This window comes from Leiobunum rupestre, chromosome 1 (genome assembly GCF_980474605.1).
Source record: "Leiobunum rupestre chromosome 1, qqLeiRupe1.1.hap1, whole genome shotgun sequence".
NCBI classification, from domain to species: Eukaryota; Metazoa; Arthropoda; class Arachnida; order Opiliones; family Sclerosomatidae; genus Leiobunum; species Leiobunum rupestre.
The window spans coordinates 37,379,729-37,395,231 of NC_143384.1; the positions used below are offsets into that span (position 1 = coordinate 37,379,729).

The 15,503-nt window shown below is 32.6% G+C and overlaps 2 protein-coding genes across 2 annotated transcripts; both read right to left on the reverse strand.

Moving 5' to 3' along the window:
- Window positions 1-334: 334 nt before the first annotated feature.
- Window positions 335-8,928, reverse strand: LOC149962284 (uncharacterized). Its single transcript, XM_090179525.1, has 11 exons — window positions 8,532-8,928; window positions 3,745-3,801; window positions 3,611-3,680; window positions 3,462-3,540; window positions 2,946-3,180; window positions 2,659-2,712; window positions 2,018-2,093; window positions 1,766-1,939; window positions 1,415-1,534; window positions 1,093-1,355; window positions 335-1,019 (listed from the first exon to the last, which is right to left on the reverse strand). The coding sequence occupies exons 1-11, from the start codon at window positions 8,559-8,561 to the stop codon at window positions 600-602; spliced, it is 1,578 nt and encodes a 525-aa protein (XP_090035651.1). The 5' UTR covers window positions 8,562-8,928; the 3' UTR covers window positions 335-599.
- A 2,516-nt stretch (window positions 8,929-11,444) lies between these two features.
- LOC149962285 (uncharacterized) lies at window positions 11,445-15,175 on the reverse strand. The gene is made up of 11 exons (XM_090179517.1): window positions 14,814-15,175; window positions 14,698-14,754; window positions 14,560-14,638; window positions 14,340-14,418; window positions 14,025-14,277; window positions 13,222-13,275; window positions 13,066-13,141; window positions 12,892-12,999; window positions 12,409-12,528; window positions 12,044-12,306; window positions 11,445-11,970 (listed from the first exon to the last, which is right to left on the reverse strand). The coding sequence occupies exons 1-11, from the start codon at window positions 15,081-15,083 to the stop codon at window positions 11,515-11,517; spliced, it is 1,815 nt and encodes a 604-aa protein (XP_090035643.1). The 5' UTR covers window positions 15,084-15,175; the 3' UTR covers window positions 11,445-11,514.
- Window positions 15,176-15,503: the final 328 nt, after the last annotated feature.

The following is a 15,503-nucleotide window of genomic DNA, read 5'->3' on the forward strand; positions in this document are numbered from 1 at the left end:
TTCTATCTGCCCCGTCTCTCAGTTAGTCTCTGTTATATATATTGATAGGGGTTGTAGGTGGCGCCCCCTTTACCCAGGGTTTATTAACCTTCGTTCTATCTTGTTTTTTTATATATTTTCTTTTTCTGACGTGACTCAGGTCCCTACAAAGTGAAATTTATATATGCTTCCGATTTAACTGAATTTCTAATTTTCAATGCCTCGGAGAGGTAAAAACCATGATTTATTTTTGTTTTTTGGTACACAGCAATATGAATTAAATAAATTGTTTCAAAAAAAATTACAACAACAAAAATGTGTCTCAATTTTACAGTTTCCATTTTCAGGCTATATAAAGTGGCTTAGTTAACTAAAGACTGAAATTTTGTTTAATTTAAATTATCTTTGGACGATAAATATTCATAAGAAAATTGTACTTGTCTCATTTTGAATAGGATATTCTGCTTTAGCATTTCATGTTGTACTATTTTTACTGCCCTCCCTTGTCTTAAATATCAATATTAATTATTTTATAATAAATGTGGATAGTTAAACGCAAGGTTGATAGATTTTTCGTTAACAGTCCGCCTAAAAGATGGCAAAGGTTTTCAATAAAAATATTATGATTCGGGATTGCTACCATCACCATCCCTTTCTGATTCTTGATGGCGGATTTTTATAACATCAAGTACATATTTTGGATTCATATTAACAAACCTTGTGGCTTCTGCAACTACATCATGTAAGGCGATATATTCTTCACAAAATTCCCACTGTTTCTTAAATTTTAATAAATTTGTGGTAGTTGGTATCAGATCAGATCCATGCTCTAAGAAATGGCACAATTGAGCTAGTTGTTGTGATATAATGTAACGCTTGTTTACTGCGACTGTCGCAAAACAAAATTTGGTTGGAGTGAACGAGAAATGTACAACAACATATTTTGAAAAGTCGCCTATTGAATTTGGATCATGTATTGTCCGAATTAAACTGTCAAGAAACATATCATCCAACAGATCTTCTTCGACATGAAATGTAGTCTGGATAAGATGGAAATGTTATTAATCTTTATTGATAAAATTTTTTAATTTTAACGTTTAAAAATTATAATACCATATCGTCCACAAATTTGGTTCTTTCCCGAAAAACAGATCCTTCTGTTTCAACCAAAAGAAACAAATCACCTTTAGTATACCAACTGATGGGACTCGTTTGTACTCTTGCATCATCTTCAATGTCTAATCGTATAACTAGATTGCAGCACAATCGGAGAAAACGCACCAATTCTTTTATACAATTGATTATTTCTGTTGTTTCTTGCGAGTATAATACAGTTAAAACTTTACGGTGAGGTCCATGACCGTTTGTGATTAACGCTTAAGCAAATAAATAAAAGTTTATTCTTGAAAGATAATCCAAAGCTTAAAAGACTCACCTGTATTTGAAATATCTGGGTGAAAATATAATAATTCCTCTTCTGTACCTCGTGATAGCTGAACTGACCAATGATATGATGCAATTTCTCGAGCCCTATTTCTGGAGTTCAACTTGCTTCCTATGGATAACACATTTGAATTACTAGATTAATCATTAGTTTTCAAACGTGAAAAATACAATTAGCTCTTTGTGTAACTGGCTTCTTCACCAGCTTTTTAAAAGAGTATTCAGGAAGTAATTTTGGTTAGTTAAAAAATTGAATTTTAACAATTAAGTTATTGTTCTAAAAATCCTTAAAATGGATATAAGAAATTTGAAAACAAGAAAATTACAAATCTTTCCTTTTTACCTCCATTTTCGACATACTCTACAATCCCGCTACTAGGAATGACATTCTTCTTATATCTCACTACGACATAAATCACCAACCAAATGACGAGGAGAAGAAACACAACTGCTCCAAACACTATCATCATCTCTTCAGTTATAAACAAGCTTGTTTGAAGAAATGAGTGTTCATCAACTTCATATCAGGATAACCATGTAAATAAAGTATAATTAATTTCACTCTTGTTCTTGTTATAATTGAACCGTAATTCACCTGTTAACTCAACTATCCCACTATTTAATGTTCGAATGGTTTTAGGATGACAACGCTGGTCAAAGACTGGAGTCATCTTTTAAAATAACAAGCTTAATTAATATTAAAAACAGCATCAGCATGAAATGTCAGATGTTGGGCGGCCTGCAGATGTCAGTCGTAGTTTTCCCACTGACTTTATAGGCTGACCAACTTCCAACTTCTTGTGCTGATCGAGAATATAAAATAACACACAGTTGAGATCTAATAACATAAGTCTCTAATATTTTGTATAAATGTTTTTTTGGTAAATATTTTACTGAGAGCAATACAAAGAATGACATCAACATAGGAAGAAAAATTGTTCCTGAATGTCAAAGTTTGTGAGAATAATAATAATAATAATAATCAGCTAGGCTAATACCCAAGGCACCACCTTAGGCCTAAGTCATCAAGCGACTTTTGAAGCCTTTAATTCAGGTGGCCGGGTTACAATGAATAGACATATAAACCAAACCTATAGAGTGTTTTATGTTGAATAGTTCTCAGAAAATGCATGCTCTCAGAAAATTTATTCGTAGGTTGTCATATTTAATGAACAATATTGTAGACTAATAAGTACAAATAAATCTACATATATATCGGTACTTAAATTGACTTACAAGAATACAATAGTTTCCTGGTTTGATGTTTGAAAAATAATAATCATGCACACTCTGAAAAATTATAGTCAATTTAAATGAAACAATATTTTTCTTCATCACTAATCTGGGATTTCCCACATTTTGTACTAGCAGGTGTAACAGAAATGTATTATATAAATAAGCAAAAAAAAATCTAAAATAATAAGGTATTTATTTTAAGTCATTAGCAGTTTTTATATGCACACACATAATAGCTGAACTTGGAACTTACACAGAAAACCAAACTTATGCAAAAATTTCATTACTTCGTTACTCCAGAAGTCTACTCTTTGATCAGCTTCTTTTGCATTTTTACAAACATGATGCACATCTGGGTCTGAGTTTGGATCTTGGCGCAAGGAAATATTCACTTTCACAACATTAACGATTTTATAAGAAATTGATATTTCTAAATCCAAATCAAGAGACTTAGCAAAAACCAAACTAAAATTTATGGCTGGATAGAAGCAGGTTTCTAGTTCACGAACATGGAATTTAATTCTTATCGGTGCAGATATAAACAGAAATAAAAATGAAATAGTTATTTGGTTAAAAAAATCCATATAGCTAGGTTAAAATCATGGTAAGTTTAGAGACAATAGCACTGGTTCAAGGGAGCATCAGTTGTAAATTACAAATTCCATAAAATAATTTGAAGAAGTTTAAAATTTGTTTAAATGAACAATATATTTACAATTATTGCAATAACCTGTTATAAAATTGAACTTGGATATAATTATTGTCTCTGCACCAGACCAAACTTATAATAATATGGTACTTACTTATTGTTTGTTGGAATAAGCAAACAGGAAATATTCCACTGTTCACAATCATTTAGTTTTACATTCTCGCAAGAGAAACCTTTGAAATCATCCCACAACTATTATCACATATTTATTAAAAATTGCTAAGTTTAAATTGAGATTCTTACTATTCGAGATTTTAAATGTTCGATATTCTACAATATCAGAGCACAAATTAGTCGAGAAACTAGGTGTAACCTAAAATACTAACTAATTTTAAACTAAGCTCTAATTAGATGCAGTGCTCACTAATGATACTTACACGAATACAGTAATGAAAAGTTCTACTCCTTTTATAGTGTAGCATGCTTATCTTTTGCTAGAATAAATTAAGAAATATTAATTACAGCCTTTATAGTTGAAAAAACATAACGAGACTTAATTCACAATCAGATTTATTTAAAATCAAATAGTTTTAATTGTTGCAGTAACTCCTCCAACATATTGTATTATTGTGAATTTAATCTTTATTTTTATGAGAGAAGTAGCCATCTAGGTTATAAAAATTAAACATGTACCTCTACCGGAATGAGGCAGTTAGAATTAGGCCCTAATTTTTATTAAAATGATATTTTAGCTATCACAGGGTTCATACAAAATATGGAAAACAGATTTCTGTGATATTTCCAGGTTTTTTCACATATATTTTTAGAAACAAGAGCACTGGATACTACTTTCTCTCAGTCAGTGGCGGCGCTAGCAAAAGGAATGGTTAGATCCTGCCTACTTGAGTTACAGAAAGGGCCTACAAAATTTAAAATAAGGGGCCTCCAAATTCAAAGTTAAGGGTTTTTGAAAAAGGCGCGTAAGCAAACCAACCGCCAAAAACATTGTCCGCTTTTAGCAGAACTCTCGGCAGCACTTTAGTTCGCTTGTTTCATTTGTGAGTGAAGCTGAGTACATGTCAAGGAAAGAACTGCTGGACTCCATTTCAGGCCTAGTATTTCGTCTTTGTAATAGCAACGTTAATGCTGGAAGTACTGTACATATGACTTGACAGCAAAACCTATTTAAGTTTGGAAACTAGACTAGTAAGGCTTCTCTGTTAGATTTTATGAATTATAATGAGTGGTAGAAATTATAATAGAACATTAGTTTCTGGAGCTGAAAGGCGCAAAAATTTTAAAGACAAAGTGAAATTTATAAGTGATCAAAGGGGAGATCTTTAAAGCCTGATAAAGTTCCTCAACTAATGGAGAGGAAACTAATTTTCAGTGAAAAAATATTAGATTGATGATTCTGGACCTAGCTGAAATTCTTGAAAATGAGTGCCACAATAGAGTTGGAAATTTTGAATAATGTTACCACAGAGTGGAAGGGAAATCGTCATTCACCTACTGATACATTAGTACCAAAACAATCGATAGATATATGGAACAACATGTGGGGAAATTTGTATCCCACCACCAAACTGATTTAAAACAGGTATATCCATCAAATTCCCCCCACTTTCTAGAGACTTTACTTCTAGACCCCTAAAATAACATCTACACTAACTATTCCATTGAATTACGGTAAGATGATTTTCCATTTATTAGGGATCATACAGGTGGAAATTTATTCAGGGTCAGGGATGGGTTTTTTTAAATCTATATTCAAAATAAAAGAAAATAGCAGATTTTGAAAACTCAAATTCCCCCCACTTTCTAGAGACTTTACTTCTAGACCCCTAAAATGACATCTACACTAACTATTCCATTGAATTACGGTAAGATGATTTTCCATTTATTAGGGATCATACAGGTGGATATTTATTCAGGGTCAGGGATGGATTTTTAAATCTATATTCAAAATAAAAGAAAATAGCAGATTTTGAAAACTCAAATTCCCCCCACTTTCTAGAGACTTTACTTCTAGACCCCTAAAATGACATCTACACTAACTATTCCATTGAATTACGGTAAGATGATTTTCCATTTATTAGGGATCATACAGGTGGAAATTTATTCAGGGTCAGGGATGGGTTTTTTTAAATCTATATTCAAAATAAAAGAAAATAGCAGATTTTGAAAACTTATCCCCTTGGGTGCACGTGCAATAATTATTTTGTTGCTGATAAATTTAACTGTTTAAGATTGTTTTCCCCCAATTTCAAATTTTCTAATATGTTCTTAAGCAGTTATGGTTTAATATTCAAGTTTTGGTGCGCAAAGGCAAAACTGCAGCTTCAATAACTCCCAAAGCATTTTGCTTTTGCTGTCATCACTTCCTAACATCTAAGGCTACTGCTTTTGTAATTAACTATTGCGATTGGAAAAACATTACCAAAATGTTTCAATAACAATTTGATTCCCCCTACTCAAATCATCAATTATCATACCGTAGATATTTAAAGTATTTGGAATCAAAATCGCGCAGTTCCATATAGTGTTATTTTGATGATTGGTCAGCAGGATATTGCACTAAGAGGGTATAGAGAAGAAATTGAAACAGAAAATAGAGGAAATTTTATTAAGATTTTGGAATTGGTATAGCAGAAATGTCCCGAACCTAGAACAAAATGTGAAAGCATGCCCAATAATGCTAAATATACACATTTTTATCAGTTATTTCTGAGTCAGGTTTCTATTATTCCTGTTATAGAATAACTATAGAACCATTCAAATCAACTGTTATTAGAAATCATTAGCATGATACCATACGTAGGAAAATAGATTTCAGCATATACAAAACCGCTCTAAGTTTGTTTTTCAAATGTTAAGTTAATTTTCAAAATGTCATAGGGCTGTGACATTAGATGGTCAAGCAAAAAGACAGATATTCATTCTTTTAGAAATAGAAATGACGCTATCATTTTAAGTTTCTAACATATTGTTGACGACGGAGAAGCCAAAGGAGCCACAGAATAATAATAATCAGCTAGGCTATAATACCAAAGCCACCACCCTAGGCCTAAGTCATCGAGCGACTTTTAAAGCCTTTAATTCAGGTGGCTGGGTTACAATGCAAACTCAACGCAGAAGGAGTTGTTCTGAGTTTTCACCCAGTGCCACAAGTTGGGATCGAACCCGGCTCCTCTTGCTCACCAAACTTAAGAATTTCATAAACTTATTCGTAATAATCGTGCTTGAGGACAAATACCGTATCAGAACAATTGAAAGTTCTCTATTACAAGAGCTTTAGATATTTGTACCATAACAATTAGGAATATAGAAGAATCTATAGATCCAAAAATATTTTAGCAAATCTGGAATGAAGCGACCAAGTTGGATTAAATTATTTCCTTAGATGTACCTGACCCAGACACTGTCCTAATACAAAAACGAAAGTGAAAAAGAACAGCCAGCGCGAATCTGAAAGGAAGCTTGGTACTACTGGTAGCAGATCAACCGCAGCAAAAACAAAACAGCAAGATCTTTTATCTAATTATTACAAATCTAACGATAATTTGTTAAGAGATGAAAATTCTACTTATAAAAAACAGTAGTCTTTTAAAGCAAATGATGGCGACATACCCCAAATTAGAAAATTTCTTAAATGAAAAGGATATTCTATCATATTGTCAAATAACGAAAAAACTGATAAAAGCTGTTGCGGAATCATTTTCTTACTTATCAATGGAGCTTTAATTTCTATAAATAGGGGTATTAAAAACTTTTTAAGAGAAAAACCTACGCTAGTTGTAGACTAGATTGGTAAAAGTGAAAATCGAAGGACTTCTTTCTTTTTAGTTAACTTTAATGTTTATACATCACAAATTCTACTATCTCAAAAATATAAAATAAAAATTAGTAAATAGGCGCTTAACTCAAGAAAAATCCTGGCGCCACCACTGCTCTCTGCTAACAACCACTTATAGTATTTACTGGTAATTCTTCCATCATTGAATAAGTAGTTGCTTTGATAACATTTAAATCCCACACGTCATTATTATCACAAAGTTTGAACTGGTGATACTTATTGGGATTCGATACATCAAATGATCTTTTCACATCAATGAACTCAATATTATAAGTTACATTCTCCTTTTTGGTGCAGTTATGAAACCCAAAAAATTTTACTTTTTGTCTTTCAACTAAGATGTTATGGATTAAACCATGCTTGAAAAACATAATACAGCAATATATAAGCCACTTCATGGCCCATATGAAATTTGGATAAAAAATTTAAACACTTAATTATACTTAAAAGGTGTTACAATTAAAGATCATCTTGTGTCCAACGAAAAATTAACACTAATGTAAACCATACATTAAAAATCAACGCTATTGTATAATGAAAGGAAATAATGGGAAACACCTTTAGCCCACTCCCAATAGTAATAAAAGTCAAATCGCCTTGGATTATCTGATAAGAAACATTTCCAACTAAAATTCAGTGTATCTTATCTCGAAAAGTTTGCTTTACTGTAAACTGGTACTTGAGAATGATTGATAGTGGATAAATATACTATTCATACATGTCAAAATTTGAGCTACCTCACAAAAATTTTATCATTATCTATTATCAGAAGTATCCAATACAGGGTGTTAAGTAAAAAACTATACCAGGCCAATAGCTCAAAATGTGTTTTCGCTAGGAATTTTAAATTTTCAGGCCTAGTGACTCCCTGGACGTTCTGTGTCCTGAAAATATAAAATTCCTAGCTAAAACACATTTTGAGTTATAGGCCCTGTATCGTTTTTTAGTTACCATCCTGTATATCTTACAAGAAAGGCATCCATGCCAACCTGATATAGAAAATAAGTCCAACGTATTATTACACTGGCCACAAAGTTGATCTACTGGGTCAAGTACCAGTTTCTGTAACCTTTAATGGGAAGACAGAATTGCTACCCTCGTGACTGATAATGGGACTTGTTTTACGAGTCAAGCGTTTGAAGCTTTCGTACGAGACAATGGTATACACCATATTTGTACTGCACCATTTCATCCCCAATCAAATGGCTTGGCCGAACGCAATGTCAGGACAGTTAAATCGACATTGAAGAAATTATGCGGTGGATCCTCGGATCTAATTGACACTGTTGGAAAAGGACTAGAAATCTATAAAGGTTCATTAGAAACACGTATTTCCAGATTTCTTTTGAATAACCGTTGCACACCCACCGTTAATGGGAAGTCTCCCGCTGAGCTCATGATTGGACGATCTATAATGACACGTTTAGATCAATTCAATCACCTGTTCCTTCAGTAGTGAGATTAGAGACTCCAAACCGGAATCTAACCAACATTAACATTCCACTACCAATCCAAGGTTTTCCGAGATCACCTCAGCCGCAAGCTAAAGAACCACTTCAAAGTCCTCAAAGAATTAGAAAGAAAAAGTAGGTCAATGTTGTGATGTCCCCGTCCATGAAACCTTCGATCTATATTTCCAGTGTTACTGAAGTCACAAACAACTTGGGAGAATGGTGCTGTGAATTGTTCTATTGTTACAATAGCGTCTTGAGAACATTTGACTAACATTTGTCAGACGGAAATTTCCCCGTGCGAAAGGGGAGGGTTAACAAGTGAGGCCTTGTTAATTTTCCGCCTCCCGCGACTACAGGGAAAATTTCGAATGCACCACGGGTAACTAGACCGCCATCTAGTGAGGCTAAGAAGGCGGTAGCTGCAGCAGCTGTTAAATATAGAAAAAGTAGATGAATTAAAAACCTTTTCAACTAATCTTACCAGACCATTTATGTATGAAAGAACAGAGAAATACTTAGTTTTATTAGAATCAGAAAATATACCAATTACTTAATGGAGCTACTTAAGATATATGAAACCCAGATAAAAATATTTAGGCCTGCAGTAGCAAAGAATATGGGAAGACCAAAGAAACAGAAGGCTACGGAAGAAGAAGAAACTGAAATAAACCACAAGAAAAGAACTAGTAGAAATAAGCAATAGAAATGATGATTTCGTTTACGAGTAAGGCTACCTTTATGTTGCTATTCAGATAAACACTTCAAATAAAACAAGTACAATTATTTTATCAAAATAATAGAAATATTTATTGTTTATAATTCTTAACGTAGTCAAGTTAGATTAGTTTTTATTAGTCGTTAACTGGGCTTCATTAATTAACTGATTACGATGATATTTGTTTGAGCTATTCTTTCCTTGGACGTTTCTTCTAATAATGACAGACTTTCTTCCACAGACACATGATGCACTTGTAATTTTTCCCCAGCAACATAATTTATTTACTTATTGGTTTTTCTAGAAAGTTTCGCTCGGCCATCGCCAGGTATTCAAACCTTCGCCGCGGAGGTGGGGAAGTTCTCTTTTCAAGGAAGGGGGAAGATGACACGTGGCCACTAAGGTGGGGGAAAACGGGGAACTTGCCTCCCGTGTTAGAGGAATAGGACGCTGATAATTTCGGTTCATGTATTTCTGATTACATTCATAAAAAAATAATTCTAAGGCATAATTGATTTGAACAAATTACTGGTAAAAGTTAGGTGTAGCTTTAAATACCTATTATATTATGACCCTTGTACTGACGATCAATTAAACAATTAAGACTGGGAAACAGTTTGTCAAAAACCAAGGTTTTAAAGGAAATTTAATTATCTTATACCACACTGGTGCAATCAGTGTTTGACTATGGTGATATATTTTACAATGCTGCACCCAACACAAATCAGAAGAAATTACAAACCTTGCAAAATAATGGAGCCAGAGCCATATTACATACACCCCCAAGATCTTCTGCATCAGAAGCAAGAAAGGAGCTAAGTTGGATGAGCTTACAGCAAAGAGCGAACTATCACACCATACTACTAATGTACAAAATCCATAACAAAAAATGCCCCAGATATGTTTTAGAAATATTCGACTCGTCCCTCAATCAAAGCCATAAGTACGTCACAAGAAACATGAATATTAACTTTAATACTCAATTACCTTAATTCATTTAGTAATAAAAGAATAAGAGTAAATGGTATAAGGTTATGGAGCTCACTAGAAGCAGTGCTAAAAAGTCAGAACTCTTTTAATATTTTTAAAAAAAGACCTAAAAAATTGGTGACAAAATTGTAGTATTTTATTTATCCTTTCTTTGGTTTTGGATTTTAGATTTAATTTAAATTAATAACACCGACTCCTATGTAAACCAGTATCTAACTGATAGGAATATCCTGAAATAAAGCTTTTATTTTTATTATTATGTTGATTAAACGGAGCCTGTTTGTCAGGTATTCCTGATGCCGTAAAGGGTTAAACCATATATAGAATATATTAAAACATGTGATTCATTAAAATATTTGAACCTATGAACTCATAAAAACTGTTGAAAACATGAAAGCTATATCCATTTCTAAAAAAGTTATTTTGGGTAGAACCAACTTGTTTTTCATGACCTCAAAAATTAATGAAAAATAGGCCCTTTAGGATTTAAGTAACTTTGTTTTTATACTTTTCAGTGGCGTCGCTAGGGTGTTTTAGGCGGCGCTTGAGCCACCTGTAAAATGTCTGAAGCGCCACATAAAATTTCCGAAAAGCGCCTCCTAAAATTCCCAATCGAACTTAAAAATGGGCATCAAAATATAATTTTTAGTAAAGGCCTCAATGTTTCAACGTTACAAACCTTTTTGCGAGCTCCCCTCTCCCCCATATCACTCACTAGGACGCCCCTGACCAGTGCTTATGGCTTAAGCGCCACCAGTTTTGAAATCCTGGTGACGCCACTGATACTTTTCAATATGCTCCACAACTTTCTCATTGAAACAACCAATAAAAATTAAATTGTTTCCAAACTGCGAAAATTTTTCCCATTTGGTTGAAATTTACCAATTAAAGAATTTCCCTTACCAATCAAAAGCCCAAAAAATTTCAGAATTTTATGCTAAATAGTTTTTGATCGATCAATTTGAGATACACCCTGCTAAGTTTCTGATGATGTCTATTAATTTATATCAATATTAATTATTTGATAGTAAATGTGGATAGTAAAACGCAAGGCTGAAAGAAAGTTTTCGTTAACAATATGAAAGATGGCAAAGCTTTTCCATGAGTAATTACCAATTAAAATATTTTAAAGTGATTTTTAATGATACCCCTAATAGTACAAAACTTTACAACCTGAGCTAATATAGCACATTTACATGTTAAAAATACTAATATTACGATCATAACTTTCTGATTCGGGATTGCTACCATCACCATCCCTTTCTGATTCTTGATGGCAGATTTTTATAACATCAAGTACATAATTTGGATTCATATTAACAAACCTTGTGGCTTCTGCAATTGCATTATGTAAGGCTACATATTCTTCACAAAGTTCCCACTGTTTCTTAAATTTTAATAAATTTGTGTTAGTTGGTATCAGATCAGATCCATGCTCTAAGAAATGGCACAATTGAGCTAGTTGTTGTGATATAATGTAACGCTTGTTTACTGCGACTGTCGCAAAACAGAAATTGGTTGGAGTGAACGAGAAATGTACAACAACATATTTTGAAAAGTCGCCTATTGAATTTGGATCATGTATTGTCCGAATTAAACTGTCAAGAAACATATCATCCAACAGATCTTCTTCGACATGAAATGTAGTCTGGATAAGATGGAAATGTTATTAATCTTTATTGATAGAATTTTTTAATTTTAACGTTTGAAAATTATAATACCATATCGTCCACAAATTTGGTTCTTTCCCGAAAAACAGATCCTTCTGTTTCAACCAAAAGAAACAAATCACCTTTAGTATACCAACTGATGGCACTCGTCTGTACTCTTGCATCATCTTCAATGTCTAATCGTATAACTAGATTGCAGCACAATCGGAGAAAACGCACCAATTCTTTTATACAATTGATTATTTCTGTTGTTTCTTGCGAGTATAATACAGTTAAAACTTTACGGTGATTTCCATGACCGTTTGTGATTAACTCTTGAGCAAAGAAAGTTATGAAAAAATTTACTTTAATTACAAACATTGCGATGAAAGGATTTATTTATTCTTTATAGATAATCCAAAGCTCAAAAGACTCACTTGTATTTGAAATATCTGGGTGAAAATATAATAGCTCCTCTTCTGTACCTCGTGATAGCTGAACTGACCAATGATATTGTGCAATTTCTCTAGCCCTATTTCTGGAGGTCTTGCGGGAAACTAGTAAAATTCAAACGCCAATGTCGCCCTTTAATCATCTTACTTCATATTGACTTAAACCAGAAAAAAAGGGCAAAAATTCTTGAAATTAATTCTTTACAAAAACTTTTTCAGGGGTTAAAGCAGCATTAAACTTTGATAACACATTTGAATTACTACACAAATGCAATTAGCTCTTTGTGTAACTGGCTTCTCCACCAGCTTTTTAAAAAGAGTCGCCAAGGCTTACAGAAAAATTTAATGATCCAAAAGAAACAATTATTCTCACTGCGTCAAAAGAAGAATAAATAAATTCAACTACTATTTACACTTCATTCATTTCTAAAGCACTATATTTATAATTATGTCTTAATTTATGAATACCATAATAAAAAAGGGACGAAACTGCCAGAATCGATACCATGACACCTATGAACATCAGATACTTGACTTTTTCCCATAAACTTCTACTTTCATCAGGTGAAATTTCCCCTAAAATCAAAGTTTTGGATTTACATATTATGGAAACTGCAACAAATAATCTACACAATTACTAACCTAGGAAAGGTATTTCAATAATTACAGAATGTAATGGTAGTCTTACTATGGCACATTCTTTATAGATAGGTGTTAGCTTGAGTATTAGTGAAAAATATTTTCAATTGCTTAACCTTTTCAACTATATATCCAATTTCAAAAATGGATCATACATACAATAAAACAGTAGTTTCCAGGTTTAAGATCAGGAAATTGTAAATCAAGTGCACTCTAAAATAAAAAGTTAAATTTAATTGAATCACGCGTTCTGATATACAAATATTATAAACATTTGAAATCGGGCTAGCTTTATATCTAGCACTAGTACGAAGATGTTAAATAAGTTGTATGCTATGAATAACATTGCACCAAGACATAGCTTTCTTATGCTGCATCACAAAACTGAAAATAATAATCAAGGATCGAACCAAGCCTTGGCCATTTAGAACATTTTTAAGCCCTTGGCCTCGGCCTCAGACAGAGCCAGTTTTTGACCCTCATTCGATCCTTTAAGGACCAAAATCAAACCGAGCATTGGCCACGGCCCAAGGTAGTTTTTGGACCTTGTTTGATCCTTGCTAATAACATTTTCCATTTGAATACTCAAGATTTGTTCGAATTGGTCTCTGATGTAATTAATTTCACTCCAATTGAGAAAGAAATGGAACATGTTGAAAAGTTTTATGTGACTTTATTCTTCAGCTAAAAAGGAACACACGATGAACTTGCCCTGAGAGCGATCTATATCTGTTGAAATAGGCTGATCACTTTCAACCATTTTCAGAATTGGGCACCACTGCAATGGGGCATAAGAAACCATTTGATGAGCTTTTTATGTTATTCTTTTTAAAATTCTTTTTATACAGAAAAATGGGTCGAATTCGAGTCACTGCAAATATAGACTAACTGTTTTTACACACATTTTAGCTGAAGCATTGCCAAGCACATTTTGAAAAAGATAAGAAATTAAAATGACTTACTTGAGGTTTCATAATTTCATTTTTACTCTGGACTTCATTACCCATCAAACATAGTTCACTCATATTGAATCCCCACTCTACTACTTCCCGCAATGAAATTCTTATATTTACTACATGTACAATTTGATGTCGAACCAAAACTTCAAGCTCTCCTTTAACAATATTAGAAACAAATATGGTAAAATTGATAGTGGGGAAAAGACAACTTCTAAACTCTGGATTTCGTAAGTGAAGTGAAATATGAGAACTTGATCTATAAAAACAGATATCAGTTGTGAAGAATAAAGCATCATCAAGCAAACATACCAAACTCACTTATGAATTTTCGGTCTGGGTATCAATGAAATATTCCAATTGATACAGTTTACGTGGCTCAAATTACTGCATGATACCCCTTTAGAAAGATAACAATTTCATGACAAATAACTAACACGTAAGTACATATTCATATTCAGAAAATTTTAAGATAGCTCTTAAAAATTATAAATGAGAAATTAAATTAGGTTTTGGGATATTAGATTAGAAATCAGCATACCAATACCAGATGGATCATTTGGAATGTCAAAAATTTCAAATTTTTCAGAGCAAGAATTATTTGACGAACATTGCGTAATCTACAGAGATAACATTCAAAATTTCAAAAATTGTATGAAAATTGAAATTAGAAACTCACATGGATACAATACTTAATTATGCCATTAATACCATAAGCTAATGAACTAGATGGAGGCTGAAATTAGTAGAACCTTAATTATCCAATTAAATATAACAAAACATTTGAAATATTACTAGCAATTCATCCAAGTTCAAGTTTGTGGTAAACAGCAAATCATTGTGATGATAAAAATCAGTATGATCAATAAGGGTTAACATTTCTGTATTAGCCATGTACAACAGATCCCTCTGAAGGGCGAAAAACTCAAAATTGTACGTCACATTCGGGGCATAGTTACTAAATTGAAAAGTTTTAAGTTTCACAAAATTTCTGTCACTTGATGGAAGGCTATAGCTCAAACTAGACACCATGATCAACCATATGGCAATCCACTTCTTTTTCATAATGTATATTTTTTGTTTCAAAGTTAATTTTATTAGAGTAGTTTAACCAATAATTTATACCACATTTTATGGCCAAAACTAAAACTATAAGATGCAATAAGCAAATCCTTTTAGCAAAATGTAGTATGTATGACAATTTGTTTAGAGATATCTTTTGAAACAATTATTTGCTTCACTGATAAAAAATATTTTGTTATATAGATAGTAAATCTTATCCAAGAGCGCTTTCGTTTTATTTATCTCAACCGTTATAAATATGGGATTTCATGGAATTTATAGGCTTAAGCTATATTTATTATTGGGCTGAGATTCAATTATGGGGGAATTTGTGGGTGGTGGTGATAACCTTTTGAAGGATTTGAATAACTGTTGAAATTTAAAGTTTTTTTCATTATAGCTATGCGATGGAATGAATGAATG